General features: G+C 41.1%; 2 protein-coding genes across 2 annotated transcripts in view; both read right to left on the reverse strand.

The window, feature by feature from the left end:
• Nucleotides 1-23,979, reverse strand: part of LOC145414515 (uncharacterized) — a 230,657-nt gene that overhangs the window by 59,832 nt on the left and 146,846 nt on the right. The gene's annotated exons all lie outside the window — the stretch shown is intronic.
• The window catches only part of LOC145414526 (G-protein coupled receptor dmsr-1-like), a 138,103-nt gene continuing 134,425 nt past the window's right edge, over nucleotides 20,302-23,979 (reverse strand). Inside the window, exons 7-8 of the mRNA XM_080284048.1 lie at nucleotides 21,588-21,706; nucleotides 20,302-20,497 (exon numbers count right to left, since the gene is read on the reverse strand). Of these exons, the coding sequence (XP_080140174.1) occupies nucleotides 20,302-20,497; nucleotides 21,588-21,706 (315 nt within the window). The remainder of the gene's footprint in view (nucleotides 20,498-21,587; nucleotides 21,707-23,979) is intronic.

Genomic DNA, 23,979 nt, shown 5'->3' on the forward strand with positions numbered 1-23,979 from the left:
GGCCTATGCCCTTTTTACTCTAACTTGGCCTAAGAATATCATCTCTCCGTCTCAATTTCTTGGTTGTATCAACATATCAATACTCCATGATGCTAGTCACAAGGAAGTGCTATGGAAAGGATGTAGAGCCAAAGCATGGTTCCCTTCCGCCAATGAGCTACGGGAAATAAGCCACAGAAGGACGAAAATCTAGGCCAAATTAAGGTGAAAGAACCATAGTACCCGAGACCAATATAAAGCAGTAATACGAAAGTTATGAAGAGCAAAAATCAACATCCATGTAAGATATTTGAAGCGAACGAGTGGACCTTCCAAGGGTACAAGTAGGACTCCATGGCAGCTACGCAAAGAAAGAAACAAAACAACCCTGTCTTTCCCCTCAAGCTCTCTCAAAGGCAAGCGAGAATGGGCAGTGAACCAAGAAAAGTATGACCGAGATGGCGGAGCGAAAGAGATGGAGGGCTGAAGGTTGTACTCGGGTCATCGTCTTGCCAAATTTCTTGTTTCCACTGGATTACTCTGCCGTTTCTTCTTATCGCCGGTTGTACATTTATTGCTCCTACGTTTTTCCATATTTTTAGTTTAGGTTTTACTGTTCTGTTCTTGCTCCTGCATCATGTTGTTCTCTGAATATTTTCTTTCCTGCTGCGTCTATTTCTGCCGTATTTTTCACGCATTGTTTATCCAAGGAATCTCCTAGTCATGCGCTGTATATATATTCCAAGCATAGGGAGAAAACACCAAACACACACACATACACACACACACACACACACACACACACACACACACACACACACACACACACACACACACACACACAGCGGAGGCAGGCGGAAGAAATGAGGGGACATCAAAGGGCCGCAGTGTCAAATAAATGCTTCTGAAATGAGAAAGTACATGAAGTGCTAAGGAGAAAGACGACAACACTTAAAGACTGGAATGGAAAGAGATAGAGAGCATTAAACAGAGAAATGTAGAGAAATGAACCGCATTGGAGAGAGAGAGAGAGAGAGAGAGAGAGAGAGAGAGAGAGAGAGAGACCAAACACTCCTACGTATTCCTTACGTATCATTAAAGATGAATGAATGAGAGGACAGGGAGGGGGACGGGGGTCAGGCAACCTCTCCTCCATATACTGGCGTGGGGATATGACGACCAGTGTTTGTGTAGCAAGTATACTCGTGTCTCCTATGACCCAGGAGAGAGTAGGAGGAGAAGAGGAGGAGGAGGGGGTAATATTCGTGTGACATTGGCTCTCCTTCCTTTATCTCGACATTGGAATCATCTACCCCTGTTTTGGAATTCCCCAGCCTATGTAAGCGCATAAATATGATAAAATAGCTGAGAATAAGAGCATTTAAGGTAGTAAAGTATAAATTGCATCGGCGCTATAAGCTCCTAATTTAACTGGCCCTGTACCGTTGGTGATGGCAGGGAACCCAGCTGTGAAACATTATATAACAACAAATGGAAGCGTAAGGTGTGGGTTTCTGATCTGTGTGTTTGAGCTTACTTGCAGTTTATGGAATGAAAGCCTAACAGTCTCTCTCTCTCTCTCTCTCTCCTGCCGGGAACTATGAATAAAGTAGATGTACCGATTTTTTAAAATATAATATAAACAAAACTTCATACTCAGCCCAGGGAAAACGTATATATATATGAGAGAGAGAGAGAGAGAGAGAGAGAGAGAGAGAGAGCATGGCATTAAGCGAGAAATTAAACTTTGTAGACGTGTTGTGGGTCGAGAGAGGATGAAGTGTTTCAGTTTTGGGGGAAAAACAGTCAGATACGGCTCACGGGGAAATTATAAGTGTTTAACCCTTTGACTAAAAATTGTTTGATTATGACCAGATTTGAAAGGATTTAAGGGCATTCAGGGTAAAGTAATTAATTTTAGGGAACAGTAGGTCAGTAATCAGGGTTAAAGGGCAAGGTCAGCTGAAGCATTGTTTTATCCAGATTGGGCCAAACCTGGTGGAAAGGTTGAGGGTTAGTTAAGGATGAAGTAATTCGAGTTTCAGAACAGTTAGTCAATCAAATGTCGGAAGGCATGATCAAGAGGATGTTGTATTTGTAGGGCGTTTCTTATTGTTTAAGTTGTTTCTTTAATCAACTTAATCTTAGCTAATGAATCTCTTGGCACAGTGTGTACGTGTCGTGCTTCGTATTTTAGTAACTTCATACTTTCGCCTACAGTAGTTGCAAATAATTTTGAAACCTAGCCGTGGCAGACTTTAAAAATGGATGCTGGTAGCGTGTCTTTTTATATTTGCATGCGTTTCCAGCCTGTCCGTTCATATCACTGACATGTATAGACAAGCACTGGCACAACCATTCCAACATTTTCAGCTTTTACATCCATCACTCGTACTGCAGACATCCTTTTATATAACTGTATCTGTATGTCTGTTATCTACCTATCTATATCTGTACGGTAAATATATATGATTATAATGTCAGCAGATGCAGGCAGTTTGTATAATGGTATTCCTAGTAAAATACACAGAGAGAAATGTACGTCTTACACAACAGCACCAGTAATAGGCTGCCAACACACAAATAACTTTTACATAAGGAACAAACTAACAAACTTACATGCGAAGTTCGTAGCGTCTGTGTCTGTACGTACTGTAAGCGATAAGGGATTGCAACTTAGGACTCGCTCATCTTCCCCCAAGAGACCAACTCGTGTAAGTGGCATTAGTGTATCGAGTTTGGAATCAAGCAGGGTCTCATCCTTGTCTTGCCCTTCCTGCCTCTCTGATTGTGCATCATTTTCTTTCTCCGTCCTTGTCTTCGCCTTTATTCTTTTCAAGACCTGTACTCGCTTCCTTTCTTCTGTCTTTCCCCCTCCCTCTCTCTCTCTCTCTCTCTCTTTAGTGACTTTTTTTTCTCCACACCACATATCCAGCAGAAACCTAAAACCGAGCCCTGGTCAAACACAGGAGAGAGAGAGAGAGAGAGAGAGAGAGAGAGAGAGAGAGAGAGAGAGAGAGACTTTAGCACTGCGTAATAAAGCGCGTGGGGCCTATTTATCAGTGCTGGTGACATGATTCAGTATCCTGTTGAAAATTAGCAGCAGAAACTCCCTTGATGACATTAACTCGCGGGATGAACTGCCACGTGTAGTATTGCCACGTGTATGATGAATGCCAGTATCATCTCTGGCCTTAGAGAGATTATTTCTGGTATTATTGAGATTATTTCTAAGCTTACTGTCTAATTTCTGTTGCTGTTGTTCTTTAGGACGCTATATCTATATCTGTCTCTCTGTCTATCTAATTATTTTTTCTCATAAGCACACACTGATTTCCTTCTTCCTCCTTCCTTTCTTAATTTCAGTATCTCCACCTTCCCTCTCTCTCTCTCTCTCTCTCTCTCTCTCTCTCTCTCTCTCTCTCTCTCTCTCTCTCTCAGTTTTTATCCTCGAGGACACGCGGCTATTCCATTAAGTGGGCATTGACTCGTGGCTCGGGTTAATTGGAAAAGCGAATCACAAGTTTTATTTATTTATTTTTTTATGATGGAGATATTATATTCCTTCCATGGTCTAATTATCCCTGTAATAGGTGTGGTGATGTCTGTCTGTCTATATTTCTTTGTCTCTGTGTCTGTCTCTGTCTGTCTGTCTGTCTCTCTCGTCCCGCGTAAATTCGTGGAGGAATTATTTGAGACAGAGAGACAGGCGGGCAGGCAGACGGACAGACAGGCACAGAAAACAGACATGAAGGCACACAGTAAGAATGTGGGAAGAAAGAAGATATATAAAAGAAGGAATGTATGAAAGAATGAATGAATGTATAAAGGAAAATATGCAGGGACAAATATGAAAAATGAATGTACAGTATGCATAAAAGAATGACTGTATGAAGGAGTAATATATAATGTATAATATTAATGTATCAAAGAATGTACTGTGTGTATGTGTCAACGAAATTATGAGAAGTGAATGTGAATGCAAATGTATATATGTATGACTAAATGTACTGAAGTGTGACTGAAGAGAGAGAGAGAGAGAGAGAGAGAGAGAGAGAGAGAGAGAGAGAGAGAGAGAGAGAGAGAGAGAGTTTATGAGAAAGTGTGTGTTGGGAGAAGATATTAGGTCCTGGGAAGAGATAAAACCCCTGGTTCTGACTTCGCCGAGAGAGAGAGAGAGAGAGAGAGAGAGAGAGAGAGAGAGAGAGAGAGAGAGAGAGAGAATTAGATCCTCACAGTGGGGAAAAGATTAATCCGCAGTTCTAACCTCCCCACGTAATATTGTTCCCGGGAATGAACGCGGATTATGGCGCGGGAATTGGTGGGACAGACGCTTGGAAATTAAAAAAAAAAAAAGTTTGGAAATAAAAAACAAAATTAAAGGGAGAAGAAGGAGAGGAAGACCGAGAATGAGGTGGCTGGTTGGAACACTGGCTGCGTCGTGCGTACCGTACCAAGTTTTGTAAGAGGTGATAGGCTTGGTTCCGTAGCTCGTTTGTTTCAGCAGTTTATCTTAATTGTTAAATCCCAGTTTTCTTCTTTATATCTTTGTAATTTTCAGATAGATTGCTTGGATGACATAAAGTAGAATATTATCCTGCCCAGAAATAAGTGGTAATGAAGAAGTACTGTAAAGTCTCCTTATTTAAAGAAAGTATTGCCTTTAGTTTTATGTACCGGTTACTGAAGATCTGGGACTGGCTCAGTAGAGAGAAAATACGAAGGTGACTTGAAGGGCATTGATGCGAGGTGACTTAAAAAAAAAAATGATATTTAAGTAATGTTTTGGGTACGCAGTTATGTTCAGTGCAATGATGGTCTCTCTCTCTCTCTCTCTCTCTCTCTCTCTCTCTCTTTTATTTTATCAGTGTCATTGGGAATCTGTATCGTATTGCCACAAGCTACCCAACACGTGCATCTGCCCTTCTGTAGTGAAATATGTAACGCGTTCCACCAATGCAATATATTTTTTCCTCTGCGTTGAAGGTCGCAAAATCGCATGTTTACTCATTTTTCTTCTTGCTGTCATTGTTATTGTGTTTTGATTGTTGTTATTATTATTATTATTATTATGAGAATGATATGAGAGAGGTGAAGTCAGTGAACGTACAACGAGGTTGGATGGTGAGGAATTGGAAAATGTGAGTACGTTTAAGTACTTGGGTAGTGAGATGAGTAAGGATGGAGGTTTGGAGGGTGAAGTGCTTGAAAGGGTACAGCAGGGAAGAAAGGTTGCTGGTTCTTTGAAAGCAGTGATAAGAAACAGGGAAGTGAGCATGTAAGTGAAAAAGTTACTACATGACAGTATTGTGATACCAACTCTAACGTATGGAAGTGAAGCTTGGACATTGTTGGAAGGACACAAGTCAAGAGTGAGAGCAGTGGAAATGAGTTATTTAAGAGGAGCCTATGGAGTCATATGGAGAGACAGGCTGACGAATGAGGATATAAAGGAGCGTTGTGGTGTGGATGTGGATGTGATAGGAAGTGTTATGAGGAACACACTGAGGTGGTTTGGCCATGTGGAGAGGATGGAGGGTGAAAGACTAACGAAGAGAGTGTATATGAGTGAGGTGGAGGGGGGAAGAGAGAGGGGGAGGCCGAGGATGAGATGGAGGGATGGGATGGAGAGGTATATGAGAGAGGGGGGTGCGAGTTGGGAGCAGGGCAGTGAAATGGTGGGGGACAGGACGACGTGGAGGCGATTTGTTTGTGGCCACCTCAGACGGGATTGAGGCGTCTGGCAATAGATAGATAGATAGCAGCAGAATCGACCACTGAAGTAGTACAGTTTGAGCAGAGCATCATGTAACAGATGTCAACAGGCACGACGGAGAGAGAGAGAGAGAGAGAGAGAGAGAGAGAGAGAGAGAGAGAGAGAAACTTTATGCATGGCTTTGGTTGACACATGACCACTGCTTTTGAATTGAATTAGGTGCCTGTGAGGAGCATGGAGTCTTGCGAATTCTGAGTGCACCAGACTCCTTTAGCCTCCCACTCATTAGCTTAACTCCGGCGCAGAATCCAAACTTATTAGCCGATATGTTAAGGGATATATTTATGTTTGCCATTGTTCATCAGAGACAGGATCAGTGTACTGTGTGCTTATGTAAGACGGATTAAACCATTCTGTCTTCGTGATTGCTGTAATGTGTGTCTTCCTGAATGTTTACGTTACAGTGTTCTTGATATAAATTTATGCAGTGTTCCTTCTTGACCTTTTTTTGAGTTTGAATGTTTGTGTTTTTTTTCTTTTTTGTTTAGCAGAGAAAATATGGTATTTGCCACACTTAAGCATTTATGTAGTACAGCTCCTTGTGAAATAGTGATGTGTGTGTGTGTGTGTGTGTGTGTTTTGCTCTTGAAGCACCAGAATCTCTCATACATTTTCTTCTCGCTTTTCTCCTTCAGGTACCTTACAAAGCCTCTCACACCTTCAGTCACCCACACCGGCACCCTCAAGGCCAATCACCAGCCGAATGTCGTATGCTGTGCCCAGGCTTCACAGGAGAGGCTTCACGGAGAAAAAGGTAAGTGTTTTCACCCTGGTTTCCGCGGCCTCACCCGAATCCCGCATCAGAAAAACAAATCCTGTGTCAGTGTCGTGTGGGGAAGGAGCAAAGGCTAGGGACTTCTTGTTTTCAGAGACTTGTTTTCAAAAGTAACTCGAGCGAAATCAGCTACAGAGATGCATGAAGCGTTGAGTAAGAAATTGAACTTAGGTTTTAGATTAAATTATGTACAGAGATTAAATTACTTGGACATGTTATCAAAGGAATTGTTTAATGCTTGAATGAATGAGGACGTTTAGAGGTGATATTAAGAACATTTTGAAAAGGAGAAGCAAAGAGATAGTCATTAGGAGCTGTATCTTTTACTGCTGCGAGGTGAGATTTGAAAACTGCTCACGAATTATGCGATAAAAAACGAAATTCTGAGTGTAGGTTAGAGGAAAATAATAGTGTTTGGGATAATCTTGGAAGTGATGTAGACGAAATGATGTTGGGGAATTCTGAGAGCATTAAAGACTTTAGGCAGAATTAAGAAGATGGAAAGACAGTAGCTTAGGGAGAAAGTGGTCAGTTACAGGACACAGGGAAGATGGGAAGATAAATGATTGACGGATAGGTAGATGATTGAGAGAGAGAGAGAGAGAGAGAGAGAGAGAGAGAATCGTACATATTAGATACAACAGAAGCATGTCTGAAATCAGATGATGCACCACTGAGAGATAAGACTTAAATACTGAATTGACACAAGGGTGTGTCACGTCGTCTGAGCTATTCATTGTATATATGGATGAGATGCAGTGAGGGGCAAACGAGGGAATACTAGGGAGGGGAACAGTTCAGAAGTGAGGAAAGTTGCAGACCTTGGTGGAAGAATATGGCCGCGTCTGTATTAAAGAAAGCTAAATAATGAAGGAAAAGGCACGAGGAAAGCCATAGTGTCCTAAAATGGCACATAGAAGAACAGTATTGAGATAGAACTGTACAGAAATGGAGAATGTGGGGGCCTGATCAGAGCAAAAGGTGCATGAATTAACCACTGTGCTAATCCGATGCTTATTACGTCATGCATTATAATAACTCTCCATCTTGACTGTTGTTTTGTTATGACGACACGACCAGGTACATTGTTGACTAACGTACCGGTTTTTTTAATTACGCGATCTAATGCATAATCGACTAATGCATGTCAATAATATATATGCCATCATTTCTCAAAGATACACCAATTATATATGTTTTTATGTATGTATGTTTGTATCTATCTGTCTGTCTGTATGGCTATGTATCTGTTTATGTCTGTCTGTCCATCTGTCTATCACCTTTTATCTTTATCTACTTATCTTTCTACCTATTTATCTATCTACCTCTTTTTCTGTTTACTAATAGCCATGGAGTGATAGAACACAATAATATAAAAAATGAAATTCACATATTTCATAGTATGTTTTACAAGTAAAATACTAGTTGCTTCAGTTATAAGTAAATCTATACACCCACGAGTGATAAAAACTTCTAGATACAGTATATACACATTTCTAGATATACACACCACACATTCAGGTACAGTTGGCATACAAAATACTGTCACCTCTCCTGCTTCTCTCACCTTTGAATATGACTGTGATGAAACCCTGGCAAGCCTTGATGACATTGTTCTTTGTGGAAAAAAAAAAAGTGCGTCCCACTTTACATAACCTACCCTTATTATCGAAATCCATGGAGAGAGACTGGAGATGAAGACAGGACTTTTGATGGTGACTGTACCTACACACACACACACACACACACACACACACACACACACACACACACACACACACACACACACACACACACACACACACACACACACACACACACACACACACACACACAAAACGTCCTCCACGCTCGCTCCCTCACCCCTCATGTATACTCAGGAAACTCTTGGATATACATGCATGCGTGGCCCGAAGGTATACTGGGACTGGGTAGGAGCTTCGGTGATATTAACCCAGCGTATTGTAGCGGCATGGGAGAGGGGAGGTGATATTAAACACGTTATGAGATATTTCCCTTAACCCTGGTATTTGATTGGGAAGGCAGGAGGGTGCACGGCTGTGGCGCAGTCGTGTTCATTAAAGGGTGATGGGAGAATGTTTCTGTGGTGATGGTGGAGGGATGGGGAAGGAAACTATACTCCTTTCACCTTAACTTGGCCTTGATTTTCGTCCTCTTGCGGCTTATTTCATTTACCTCGGTGGTAAAATAGGACAGCTGTGCATTCTTTCCAGAGCACTTTTTCATGACAAGTATTATAAATAATTTTCTGTGTTAAACTGTCGCTGCAACTCAGTACACAAGACGAAGAGATGGCAGTTTTAGGCCAGGTTAGAGTAAAAAGAGTATAGCTTGGAGATGGTGTAGGTGGTTGGATGAGTGAAGAGACTGGTGTAAATATGGTGTAGGTGATGTGAATGACAGTGTTGCAGATGCAGGACTTGTGAAGCTAATGTATAAAGAAAGCAGGAAAATATATGCAAATAGTTAAGTTTTGAAGGTGAAGCAGTGAAGAGAAAAACCTGAGAAATATAATGGATAAGACTGCTCGACGGAAGGTGGATAGGAAACAGAGTGAATTACATACCTATTAATACTACACTAATAAATAAATATGTGGTATAGGTTTGCGCGGTTCCGTCAGTACGTCAGTACGTCCGTCCGCAATTTCGTGTCCGTTCTGTAACCTCCACATGCATCGACAGATTATGATACAACTTCACACAGTTGTTCCCCATACCATGACGGTGTGCCGTGCGCAACAACCAGCAATATACTCTCACGGTCGAGGTCGCACTAGGGGCACAAACAAGGTCGGGTTCTGTCACACATAACCATACCTACATTCGTGTCTGCTCTGTGTGTTGTCAGGGGGAGATCACTGAGTGGCTGTACATACGTGTTGCTATCATACCCACATTATATACACAGTACATACTCATATTTAAGGTTATCATCCGGTAGGGTACTTCGTATTGCATGGCAGTACTTGACAGGGACTTGTTTGTAATCGACTAATTAGTACAGACTGTTGTGTTTATAATTCACACTTCATTTAATAACGAATATACTGTACATCATGGCTATTATCCTATGTTTTATCGAGTTTGCTGTATTGTATAACATATCTCTGTAGTGCGTATGGTGTAGTGCGTGTGTGTTTGATTTTTGCATATACAGTCAAACGTTTCTTGGAACCTGATGTCACAAGTTATAATTGACGACTTGAGACTGAACGTTGGGCGGAGGACGTGTGTGTGTGTGTGTGTGTGTGTGTGTGTGTGTGTGTGTGTGTTCAAGGATGCCTGAAAGGGAGTGAGAGGGAAGTGGGAGAGGGTCAAAACAGGGAGAACTGTGAGGTGTTTTTATGTGTTTTGACTCTGCATGTGTAAGTGTTTGTTTGCACCGTGTATGTGTGTATGTGTGTGTGTGTGTGTGTGTGTGTGTGTGTGTGTGTGTGTGGTTCAGTGGGTCTATTATGGGCCAGCCTAGGAAACCACACGAGACCGGTGGTGGAGGATGGTGGATTGAGAGGGGCTTCCTCCTCTCTTCTCCCTCTTTCGCTTCTTCCTGCTCTTCTTATCTCCTTCTTTCCTCTCTTTATTTTGTCCTTATTCAAAAATTCCTTTCTCTCCGTGTTGCTCCTATTTCCCATGTCTCTTTCCTTGTCTTTGACCTAGAGACTATACTTACTTGAATCTGGGCCAGATTTTCGTCCTTTAGCCGTTCATTGCGTTTAGTCCATTAGTAAAAAAAGATAACACTGTTTCGTGACTAGCAACATAATTATGCATTCATCTCTTGTTACTACTCAGCATACAAGATGGAGACAGGGCAGTATTAGGCCAGGTAGAGTGAAAATAGCATAGTTACCTAGTTAAAGTCTCTCCTATAACAACAGCTTCGAAAGGGCCGTCATGTCTGTTGCTGTTTGCCTCCCCTTGTACTCGTTTGTATTCGCGTCCTCTCTCCCTCCCCTCCTTTCTTCTCCCCCAGTTTCATTATTCCCTTCTCTCTCTCTGTCTCTCTCCTCACACTTTTCCTCCCTCTCCCTCTCCTTCCTCCTTCAGCCCTCTTCCTTTCTCCTACTTCAAGGGTGTCATCTCATCCTTCTCACTCAGGTCGTGGTCGTCATTCTCTCTCTCCTTTCCCTATCCCTGTATTTTTCTCTTCTCGCTTTCCTTCTTCCCACATTCTTTCATCATTCCTCTCTGCACTCCACTCTGTCTTTTTCCTCCAGTCTTATATATTTTTTTTTCAGTTCCCTTCCTTGTCCATTATCCTGTTTCTCATTTCCTGATTTTCCTGCCTTCATTCAAACCTTCCCCTGCCTTAGCTCTTTCTTCATATTCTCTCCCGTTTCCACTTTCCTTTTCCCCTTCTCCGTTCTCTCCATTGTATCTCCATTCCTTTTTTGCACTCTGTCTTTCTGTATGTCCTTCACCTTTTAAATATATTCCCTTCTCTCATTTTCCCCTGTCTTCATCTTCCCTTCATTTTCACTGATTCTTTGCATCACCAGCTGACCTACTCATCGCTCTACTACTTCTCCTCATATCCTGTTCATTCTCTGTTTATTCCTACCTTCCTTACTGCCTTTACTCTCTGACATTGCGTCGTCTGTTTCTTTTATTCACTTGCCATCTCTCTAATCACCCCTTCAGTTATTCCTTCCGTCTTTCATATTAAAGCACTATCTTTCTCCATTTGCTTCTACCTTCCTCTCAGACACTGCATCGTTTTATTCTGTCGTTTACTTGCCATATCTCTAATATTTTCTTCATTTATTCCTCCCTCTTCCCTTCCTTATTTTACCATACTGTCACCTCCACTCCTATGGTCTCCACCCCTACACACACACACACACACACACACACACACACACACACACACACACACACACATACACAATATCGAGAGGGGAATATCACTGCAATATACGAGGGATTACCGATAGCCAAATAAAATCCGTAGAGAATGATTCACCAGGATACAGTTGATAAAGTACAGGTTTACAGACTAAATAGATTCAGACTATTGAAGTTAATTGGAAAATACTCAAACAGAAAAGTGTAATTGTTAATCTGTCCAAAAACACTGACTTGCTTTGGCTACATTTCATCTTTCTAATTAGGCATTATTCTCTGCTATCACGCCAGGAGTAATAATGATAATAATAATAATAATAATAATAATAATAATAATAATAATAATAATAATATCTTTTCTTGATTTTAGCAACACCCACCTACAACTTCTCTAGATTCTCCCCTTCATTCCGTTTTAATCCGTTCCACATTACATATACATTATATACTTTCCTGTTTAAACCTTTCTGCGTTACAGTCTTCCCCTCTCCCCTTCCACCTTTTCTCAGCATCGTCAGTCACTCAAGAAAACGAGAGTAAAAATATATTCAATAACATAAGCCACACACTAATATATATAATCGTACTTTCTTTGCTTGATCTCTGTTATCTTCATTATACACCAGTTAAGCGAAGAATATTGACACATTATTCTCATTAACACTAATACTAAATCTAAGTATTTCTGTTATATCAGCTAACATAGACCATCTGTTTAGCATTTTTTTTTTTTGGTTTAATTAATGTATATACCAAGTTTGACCATTTATTTAGAGACTAAGTTCGTAGGCGACATATTAAGTCTTTATCATCCCTTGTGTTAATTAATATCTCGCATATGAGGGCCAGTATACCCCTTTTTACTCTAACTTTGCCTAAAATTGCCATCTCTCCATCTTGAATGCTGAGTTGTAAAAATAGATTAACCCTGGAATATGATGCTAGTCAAAGTGGTGATAGGGAAAATATGTACATACACAGTATTGCATTTTTCTTCTGTAGACCTACGTTAGGGTAAAGTAACTGTAGTGAAGAATATATAGTTATTAACGAAAGTACAGTTGGCAAAACGTGAACAGAGGCCTAGCATTTGGAACATTTGACACTTATAGTCACACGTTTGTTGGTGACACTGAGATAAATGAACGGCGGTGTCAAATATTAGCTGAAATACATAATGTGATAAAGGGTTTAACTTGGTATACCCAGGCAGCTCCACCTTACTCGGTCTTGTCTCCTACCTGAACGTCGGACATTGCAGCTAGACCACAGCTTCACACAGACACTGTCCATGGTTTATGTGTGGCCATCTTTACATATTATCACCCGTTAATGAAGGGAGGCTAATGATGTTCTTTTGTGCATTCACCTTCTCGATCTGCAGCAAAAATGATCGTGATTGGCATTTGGTGGAAAGAGCTTTCACACACCTGAATGCTCATCAAAGGTGTTTATGAAAGGCAGGAGGCTGCCTTTAATCTCTTAGGACGCAATCGCTCCAGGAAAGTTATGAGCAGGTAATTCAGTATGTGTGTGTGTGTGTGTGTGTGTGTGTGTGTGTGTGTGTGTGTGTGTTTTGAGGAAAAGGGCGTAAGTGGGAGTGGAGTATTAAAGAGATGGCTATTTTTTTTTTTTTCTGCTCTTTTTCTTAAGCGAAAATGACGTTGAAATGCACCTGCATCGTGGTCTCTTTCGCACCAGTACCTTTCCACATGTCTCTGTCTATCGACCTACCTGTTTCTACTTATCTGTCTCTTCCTGTCCCATTGTCCTTTTACGTGTTTCAACTTCTATCAGTTTCTGTCTAGATTACAATTTTGTACCTGCCTGTTTATCGGTACCTGCCCGTCTGTCTGCCTGTTTCGACCTATCTGCCCATCACTTCCTCCTCATCCCCACTCCCACCACCCCATTCCCCCTCCTTACGTCCACCCCCACCACCCCCTTCCCTATCCTAACCCTCATCACCACCACCCCATTCCCCATTCGTCTCCCACAACCCTGTCTGCCGCCCACCTAATCCCGTCTCCCCATTTTTCCATCCTTTCAAGACCCGTCACTGCTATTAAGGAGGGGGAAAAAGGTGAGGTGTTTGGCTTCATCTTTTACCTTACTTGTTTTCGACTGCTTCCTCTCAGGCTATTTTAATGTCTTGCGTTTTAGGTTTCAGTTCCCAATCTTTCTTTTTATTTTCTTGCTGATTGTGCTGTTGTTCGCGTCACTTTACGCTGGTTACTTTCCCCTGTTTCTTCTCAGGCCATTTTTTATTTTGCTTGGTGTATGTATCTTTCTTGTGTGTGTGTGTGTGTGTGTGTGTGTGTTAAGAACGTATCTCAGATAGTTTTGATGCGATTTTAGGCAAACTTGGATGAAAGGCTGAGGGTTTTATTTTTTTTTTTTTTCCAAGTAGGTCAGAGGGCAGGGGCACATGGCAAAATCAGCTTACACAGTATTGATCTGATTTAGACCAGCCTTGGTGGGAGGGTTGAGGGTCCGCCAGTAGCGAAATCGTTTGATTTTAAGAACATTTTGGTTTGAGAACTATTATTATTATTATTATTATTATTATTATTACAGGTATCATCATCATCATCATCATCATCATCATCATCATCATCATCATCATTGATCGTTTTTCTCAGCTTCTTTCCTTTGACGACGTAAGTTATTTTCTCTTCCATGAAAATTTTTTCCTGTTATTCACTGGTAAAACTTTTGCATCATTATCTTTTCGTGAAAATTTGCCAAACCTTTTACACATTAGTTTCGGGTGATTTATTCATTGACTTTAATATTTTCTTCCAGGTTTTAGTCTTATGAACGTCCTCACTTAACAATTAGCGAAATAATTATTTTAATGAAAAACACTGCATGTTCTCCTCCTTTGCCTGTTTTTCATGTCATGATTTTATTCTTCGCTAATTGCAGCCATTATACCCATATTTTGGTTATAAATGGTCCACTCTCACTAATAGTTTCACGAACCGGTACAGGTGGGGAAGGCATTTGGAGTGTGTGTTGAGAAGTGACTGTGAAAGTTGTGTTGAGGAGAATTGAAAACAGAAGAAGTAGGGTAGGAAGTAATGGGAACAGATGAGAGGGAGTGATCAGGAGAAAGAAAAGTGGAGAATAGAGAAAGAATGAGAAAGGTGGTGGGAAGGGGAAAGGCCGTTATGTAGGGAGGGAATGAAGACAGGAGGGCGAGAGATGAGGACAGGAAGAGTTTAGGAGGGAAAGAAAGAGGGGTTAGGGTATGGAATAAGGATGGGAAGGAATTTTGAGAGGGTAGAAAAGGAGGCGACCAAGAAACTATGAGGGAGGGAGGGACGTGTTAGAAGTGGTAGAGGTGACTAATAGCATATCACACCTTGATCACTTTCTAATTACCGAATATCGATGCCTCACTCCGGAGTAAACAAGTTCCCAATCCCCACCTTGCACGGGGTTTGCTCGTAGTAAACGGTAGATACAGGAACCTCGCTTTGGTGTTTAGTGCAATAGTTATAAATTGTTAGCGCGGTACCCCAAATATACTCTTTTCACTTTAACTTGGCCCAAAATTGCCTTCTTTCCATCTTAAATGCTGAGATGTAGCAATAGATTAATGCCAGAATGCGAAGCTAGTCACGAACAGGTGCTATGAAAGGATGTTGAGTCGTTGCACTGCCTTTCATCTGTCACAGAGCTACGTGAAAAAGGCTGCAAGTTGATGATAGTCTGGGCCAAGTTAAGGTAAGGAAACTGTACAATCACGGACCTGAGATCGTTCTTGTCTGGAAGGCTTTACTAAGGTAATATTTTAAAATATGAGTAGATCTCTGGGAACACACACACACACACACACACACACACACACACACACACACACACACACACACACACACACACACACACACACACACACACATCGGTGGGTCTGTTGGCTGTGCAGGAAAGTCTGTTTTAGTGATACTCAGATTCCTAAAGTGTTCCCATCCCCAGTCGGGAATAGAACACCCGTTTATTAGGACAGCAGACCACCTCTCTACCGACGCCCAGGGTAGTACAAAATGACTACTGTATATTTTTTTATTGCCAGATGGAAACCCCACGTTGTTAATTGCTAAAAATATGGGAAAAGTGTGTGGTGCTTCCGTGTATGTGTGTGTATAGTTTTTGTGTGTTTGTATGGAGGTGCAACTTGTGTGTGTGTTTGTATGTAGGTGCAGCTTGTGTGTGTGTTTGTATGTAGGTGCAGCTTGTGTGTGTGTTTGTATGTAGGTGCAGCTTGTGTGTGTGTTTGTATGTAGGTGCAGCTTGTGTGTGTGTTTGTATGTAGGTGCAGCTTGTGTGTGTGTTTGTATGTAGGTGCAGCTTGTGTGTGTGTTTGTATGTAGGTGCAGCTTGTGTGTGTGTTTGTATGTAGGTGCAGCTTGTGTGTGTGTTTGTATGTAGGTGCAGCTTGTGTGTGTGTTTGTATGTAGGTGCAGCTTGTGTGTGTGTTTGTATGTAGGTGCAGCTTGTGTGTGTGTTTGTATGTAGGTGCAGCTTCTGTGTGCGTGTGTTGCTTATGTGTATGTGTAGTTGTGGTGTTTGCGTGCATGTGTAGGCGTGGTTTCTGTGTGTGTGGTTGCTGTGTGTATGTATTGGTGTGGTGTTTGTATGTGTACGTGTGGTTTTTGAGTGTGTTGCTTGTGTGTATGTGTGTGTGTGTGTGTGTGTGTGTGTGTGTGTGTGTGTGTAACTGTATTTTCACCATACAGTACTTCTATTTATTGCACGTACACATGAACCATTTATACATGTGTGCTGGTGTGAGAGCAGATGTGTTATAGTTATCATCATAACACCCAAGGGATCCACCCATGATGTAGCCTACTGTACCTTTGCCAGAATAGGCTATGCTCGTTCCATAAGCTACCCGTCCAGCTTTATTGATGCAAAAAGTAAATCGTTTTTGTGTGGCAGTAAATCAGATTCAGAATTGGTCCGGATATTGCATTTGGATCCAAGAAAACTCAGAAGGAAACATCATCCACTCAATTTATTTCATCCATTCTTCCATTACATTTATGTATATATTTACACAATTTGATTCATAAAATAAATCAATAGACCAGAAAGTAATCCATGGTACAGTGTTTGTAATATATGTCTAAACTAACAGTAATTTCGCTGCTTGTGCACAGATGAGGGTAACTCTGTTCATTTATCACGACTCTGTACCCAATATACTTTACAGCTTTATATCACACTTTCTGCATTTTTCCTCTTTCAAAACATGACAGTAGTTTGATAGTCTTCTCCAATGTTCTATACACATCTAAGTAGCACCTTATTAGAACATAATTATATCCTGTTCATATCCTGTTTACTCTTCGTCATTACATATATTAGCTCCATAAATGTCTGTCAACAGGCAATACATTAGCTGCTGGAAGGAAAGGCAAATAAAACAATGTGATTCTCGTGACCCCCTGATGTAATGTACACTTCCCTAACGATGAGCAATGACGGGAGGAAGTAGATTAGTAGATGCACCTCCAGTGGTTCAGTCGTATCTCTAAGGCATCCAGTTTCCTCACAAGTTTTCAGAGCAACCCCCCCCCCCACAAAATTAAATATACAATCACACTCGAATCTCTCTCTCTCTCTCTCTCTCTCTCTCTCTCTCTCTCTCTCTCTCTCTCTCTCTCTCTAAAACCTGAACATGCACCAGCAGGAAAAAAAAAAAAAAAAGTCTGCCTAGTTCAGTATTTTGTGACTGAAAATAATAACCCCATCGCATTTAATCTACGACTTGAACTAACACATCAGCTACGCACAAATTCGGCTGTTTCCTGTTGATTTGAGCACACGATCACATCTACGATATTTTCAGCTGACTTTAACTTGAATTTGAGCGTAGACAAATGACCAGGAAACGCCCGTATTATACTGACGTTCAGACCTTGGGAAATTTTCTTGTGCGGGGCCATTAGCCGATGTCCGAGGGTTAAGCAATGCCCATATGTCCTTTTACCTTCGATGAGACGATACAGGTGAACTCAGTAACGCGTGCCTTGCTGAACCCTCCACAGGATGATGCACCGGTTGCCAAAGCCTTCCCCATCATACTTGCAGACACAGAAAACAGTGATTAAGTACCTTTAAGCCTAACCCTTCCCCTATTATACCTGCACCGGACACAGAAAATGGTATCTTTGCATCGTTGTGCTTTCGATCTGAACACACAGTTATACACGTAAAATAAATACACCTAAACGATTGAAACAGTTACAAAAGTTGGCCGAGGCAGTCTTAGTCTAACCATCTCGTTTTCTGTTTTCTATAGACAGAAAATGGGATACTAACTCGCTCTGCATTACAAGGGCTCAGCTTACAATTTTTGAGCGAGTTATGCCAGACTGACCATTTTCCCTTCAGGGTTATTGAGCGAAGTTTCCGTTGCATGATATTGTTAACTGCTGACGGAAAGTAATCAAATACCTTCTTGGTGAATTAGGGAAAGAAACTGATAATTCTCGTCTGTATGTTAGAAATTGAAAGTAATGTACGTGGGAGAGAGGAGAAAAATAAGAGTTGGAGGTCAAGGGAGAAAGATATGGCATTGTAACTCAGGGAAAAAGCATGTGTGTGTGTGTGTGTGTGTGTGTGTGTGATAACCTCAGTGTTAGTCTACGGACGCATTTTGAGCTGTAACTACAATATATCCCCGCTTGTCACTCAGATTCCAAAAAGATCAGTGTATAAAACTGACACTTAATTTCGAAATCTGATCTTTTCTTTTGGAAATGAGTAATAAAACATCATTCATGTCAAATCAGTGCTAAAAAATTCATATCTTTTCGTTTCAAAGTGTAAAACGCCAACCTATGTCAAGTTATTGGAGCTAATAAAGAAAATAATAGTTCCTTGCTTGTACTTAGAGGTGTGCGCTCATTATCTTCATCGTTTAAATAAGTGTGGTTCATGATGTGCTCTAATTAACTGATTTACAACTTTGGACATAAATATCGATTCACCTCAGGACGATAATCAACCAGATTGTGAGCGATGACCTCCGAAATACAGTGCTACGTTCTCGAATGCAAGGAATTTTTCAGAATATTACGTAAAAGTTTCATAATTATTCACTAAGAAAGTGAAGCGATATTTTTGTCCGAAATTGTACGTAGTCAAATAAACTGACAGCGGCGATGCTTGTGTGTCTAATGCTCAGGTATGGTTTAAAAGGAAGGTACTCTCGCTTTCCATTAGTAATATTGTTTAGGCTGTTTCTACTTACGCTATGCTATGTACATTATACAAATATCATTCTAGTATGTTTTATGAAAGTCTTATATAACTCATTAACGATCAGTCTAGTTAAGCATTAAGTTGGCATATATACACGGCTTTACATATCTATACAGTGATTTCACATGGTCCTATGTACAATAATCATACATACATATATAGTTGCATCTGTTTTATTTTATACATGCGCGATAAAGCTTGTTATCTGTCATATAAAGCACGCCAACTAGATGGGCTTTTGAAGTGAAGGAACATTCATGGACAGTTTTTACACGGCTTGTTCCCTCTCATTTCGAATTCACTAGCCACTAAGTGCACCCACAAACATCACTTCTATTTCACCTCATCTCCCATCACTTCATCACTTCTTATCATACTTTATAACACTGTATTGCACTCTAGATTATTCCCACTAACCCTAGAAGGCTAATATTTCCTTTTGGACTATTTCATTTCCTCTCCCCTCACTTGCAATATCTTAATTCAGATCACATTTCTTTGCCTCCATATTGCGTCAGCATACCATCGACCACTTCAGCCTTCTTATATTATCTTTTCTTCTCAGTAAACACTACCCGGTATATCCCATATGTGTTAGTTCGTATCCTATTGTGTGTGTGTGTGTGTGTGTGTATTCCATGTATCTTTGGACCGTATCCCATGAATTTTTGGTTCACCTCGTCGTCTTTTCCAGCTTCATGTTTATTGTTTCCTTATGTGAAAATCAGGGAAATTATACCAAAATTCTGAAGTTAGGGATGTTATGAAAATGCAGCTGCTTTCGATTCGACGTGAACCTTATAAGTAGGGCAGAAGCTGTTGACATTTCATAATTAATAGCTAAGTACATGTGCATAATTTACCAGCCATGCATCACCATCTCACCTGTAATCATCATCTCTCACCTTACTTCATCATTTCATTTGGTCTCAAAATACCTCCCTCACCTCAGCTTTCCTCACCTTTCCTCACCTGTCATCACCCTTTCTCACCTTATCTCATCACTTCCCTCGACCGCACAACATCTTAATCACCTTACATCACCGACAATATCCTCCAAACTACGTTACCTAAGATATTACCTTTGAGATTGAGATTGGTTGCAGTTTAAGTTTCGACAAGGAAAATCGAAGCTCGGAAGTGGTGGCAGGTGTGATCCAAGGTAGAAAATCACCTTCATGAACTTGAACTAATAATGGACAGGTATTTTTACCTTTAACGAGGACGCAGTTGAAGAGTGATGTTTTGAACCAGAGAATGCTGATGTTAATTGGGTCAGGTGTTCGTTTTAAGTAGCACAATGGTGCACGCCCCCCCTCCTCTCTCTCTCTCTCTCTCTCTCTCTCAGAGAGAAGTGAGGAGGGAGGGAGCGTTTATAAGCGCTTTAGTGAGATGCACGTGCTCGTACACACTGCATATAAAGGTCTCATGAATGCCTGTGTGTGAGTGCGTAGCGTTTGCTTGAGTCCTTTTAGTGCGTTTACTTTTGTCTGTTTTTGAGTGTGTTGTGTGAGTCCATCCAATTTTTAGTGGGTTTGCGTGAGTGCATCCTTTTTTCGAGTGCGTTTGCATGAGTCCCGTCCGTTTTTTAGTGCGTTTGCGTGAATGCATCCTGGTTTGTGGGCTCAGATGGTGGTGGTGGTGGTGGTCATCGGGGTGGGTTTGACGGGAGGGCGTGGAACTTTCTTCTTACAGTCACATATGAGGGAGATGAAGGTTTCCCTGAACTGGTTACTCATGACGCAGTACAGGGCGAAGTTGATGGAAGAGTTGATGAGGGCTAGGAGGTCCATGAGATCCCCCAGCTCCATGTAGCAGTCGCTGTAGGAGGAGGAAGGAGGGGTTCAGGATAGGCTAGGTTTGCCAGTGATCAGATGTATTCGTTTCTCTCTCTCTCTCTCTCATAGCGACCTTCAGTCACATGAGTATTATTGAGTTAAGTAAGAAAACTAATACATTACTTAAAAATTCATGTCTAGGAAGTGACCAAGTTAACATTAATCGAACTGTCAAGTAAAACCGTCTGATATACTCAGAATACATAGCTCTGAGAATGCTACCCTCTAATGAAGGAATTTTTACAGTATATGTGCAAGTTGAGGGAAGAAGTTGGCATTGAAATAATTTACAAGGAAACCCATTTTCTGTGCATGAAAGAGGTAGTTTTTGTGCTGTGTACATTACTAAATGTGCCTTTTGCCATTTTTATGAGTAATTTATATGTATGCAAACATGATAAGGATCTGCATATTTCAGTATTCAAATTTTTTCGTTTATATTCAGTGAGGAGGCAAATAGGTGAGAGCGAAGTCTGCATACCAAGGTGTGTGTGTGTGTGTGTCCAAGGTGTGTGTGTGTGTGTGTGTGTGTGTGTGTGTGTGTGTGTGTGTGTGTGTACTGCTTGCTTATGATCAGTATGTTTATTAATGAGGGTAGCGTTAATAGTTCCAGTTACAGACAGCTATAATTACCGCGGGTTTATATCCTGTTAATTACAGTGTGGACTAATAATAGGGAGTGTCGTCACAACATGCTTGGAGTGTAATTTAGAGATGCATTTGCGGCTAAATTAGACATGGAAATGGATGTGTGTGTGTGTGTGTGTGTGTGTGTGTGTGTGTGTGTGTGTGTGTGTGTGTGTGTGTGTGTGTGTGTTCTCCTTTGCACATTTACCTCGGTAGCCTTAAGCATCGGATGAATTATTCAAAAAGGTAAATTCCAGAGGATATCCATAATGTGTGCAAATAAGCCGAAAACCATAATATTCTTTCTCTTATTGATGAAGTCGCGTCCATAGACAAGAAAGAAATATCCTTAGTTAGCTGCATCCTTCAGAAAATAGAGAAATCGTGTGAGAATATTAAGAAAAAGTTATAAAACACACCGAGTCAAATACCCCCAGCGGACTCACCTGAAGAAGTCGTGGCCATAGACGAGAGACAGCCCCGTGAGCATGCCTTGGGGCGCCTCCGTCAGTAGAAACAGGAGCATCACCACCAGGAGCATACTGGTCGTCCTCTCCGTCGCTCCCTGCAATAAGAGACAAGAAAACGACATTAAGAGACAAGAAAACGACACTTACAGAAGGTGTGGGGGTTATTGGTCATATTTTTGGTGTATGAAATCCGGCAGTTCATACATGCATACACAAGATTATTAAAAACATAAGAAAAGAGGATCATTGCAGTAAATCGGCTGGTCAGTGCAAGGCAACTCCTAAAGAGTGTGACTAGACAGCGAGAGTGAGTCAAAGCTGGAAGAGGACAAAAGGCTCTTCCTTCCTCACCATACCATCTAATCTAATGTGGCAGGAAAAAGTGAAAAGGAACACTATGCAGTCAGGAAAAACGGACATGGAAATTTTATAGGAAAGCTGGAAGTGAAAACATACATCATCGAACTGGAACCTTAAAAAAAAACTAATTAATTACTACCTGGGACGAATTTTATACCCAGCCCTAACCAGTCATATACCGCTTTACTCTAACCTGTTCTTGAAGCTAAGTGGGGAGAGTAGCCATAGCATCACTGGGTAGCTTATTCCACTCATTCACTATTGTTCCCCCCAAGTCAGGTTAGTCCAGGTACTTAAACAACCACTCTTGTTCACCAGTCCTTAACAACCAATCTTTCAATATTAATGAGCGCGTATATTAAAAAGCACGCTTAGACAGTCCTACACACACACACACACACACACACACACACACACACACACACACACACACACACACACACACACACACACACACACACACACACACACACACACACACACACACAAGGTCGACTGATACACAACATGTGGTATTGATAATTGAGGTTATTCTCGGAACACACGAAAAACTGGCAGTGATAGTGTATCCCTGTGTAGGTATGTGTTTCTGTGTGTATGTGTATGTGCGTCCTTGGCTTTGGAAAAATGTGTGTATTGGTTAGCCGTGCATGTAACTGATGCCAGTATGTGTGTGTGTGTGTGTGTGTGTGTGTGTGTGTGTGTGTGTGTGTGTGTGTGTGTTAAACAGTGAGTATAGGTATGTGGGTAGGAATGTGTGCGTTCTATAGGTATGCATTTTTCTTGTCACTCTAAACTTGTGTAGGTGTAGCAAGGCAGATTTATATTTTATTTGAAAAGAGATGCAAAGCTGTATAATAGATTACTTCCAATAAAGCAGGTAGAAATGGCCAAAGATGAGGTTAATATCAAGGTTAAAACGTAAGCAGAAGCCAGGATTAAACAGAAAACGATGGAAGAGAGAGAGAGAGAGAGAGAGAGAGAGAGAGAGAGAGAGAGAGAGAGAGAGAGAGAGAGAGAGAGAGAGAGAGAGAGAGAGAGAGAGAGAGAGAGAGAGAGAGAGAGAGAGAGAGAGAGAGAGAGCGAGGAAATAACTGAAAATGCAGAAAAGGGGAAGAATATAAAAAAAAGCGACAGAAAAACTGGGGGAGGGTCGTTTGGGTGATATTTATGGGAAAAAGGGGAAGGAGGGGAAGCGAGGGAAGAATGAGGGGAAACAGTGACTAAAAATAATTGGGTTATGAGGTAAAAGTAAGGGTTAGGAACTACGAATGGTAGAAACTGGAAAGGGAGATTGAGAAATAGTGATATTAAGGAGACTAAAAAATGGGTAATGATGAGAGAGGTGGAAGACAAAGCGAGGAGGAAACAGGGGAAATTAAACTGAGAAAGAAATTGGAGGAGAGGGAAGGGAAAACTTATATAGAAAGTAGAGTCGAGAAGAAAGAAAAGAGGTAGCCTAATGTAAGAAAGAAGAGGTAAGAAAAATAGATAAATAAGAAGATGCAGGAATGGGAAGTAGAGGGGAGAACTAACTTAAAGGCAGCAGTAATTGAGGAGGAATATGATGAATGGATAAAAGGAGGAGAAAAATTTGAATAGAAAGAAAGAATGAAAGAAAGAAGCAATGAAAAAACATGAAAGAACTGAATATTCAGAAATGAGAGAAAGTTAATGGAACTCAAGATTGAGGGAACCGAGAGACGAAAATGATATTAAAGAAGCCACTAAGGAATTGAGAGAGAGAGAGAGAGAGAGAGAGAGAGAGGAGGGGTGTAACAAAATAAAGTGAGACTGATTGGCCGAGGGTGAAGGGTGGAGGTATAAGAGAGGGAGAAAGGGGGCAAATGGAAGTAGGAAGGGTTGAGAGAGGGCAGTGACAACTCTCTTTTGTCACCGTGAATTGGGATCTTTCACGTCAGTATGGAAGTGGACAAACAGACTCTTACTTCTGTTTGGGGAAAAGCAAGAAAAACAAGTGGCAGAAAATAAAGAAGATGTATGACTT

This window comes from Coenobita brevimanus, chromosome 100, assembly GCF_032717465.1.
Source record: "Coenobita brevimanus isolate Jiangsu-jjx chromosome 100, ASM3271746v2, whole genome shotgun sequence".
Lineage (NCBI taxonomy): Eukaryota > Metazoa > Arthropoda > Malacostraca > Decapoda > Coenobitidae > Coenobita > Coenobita brevimanus.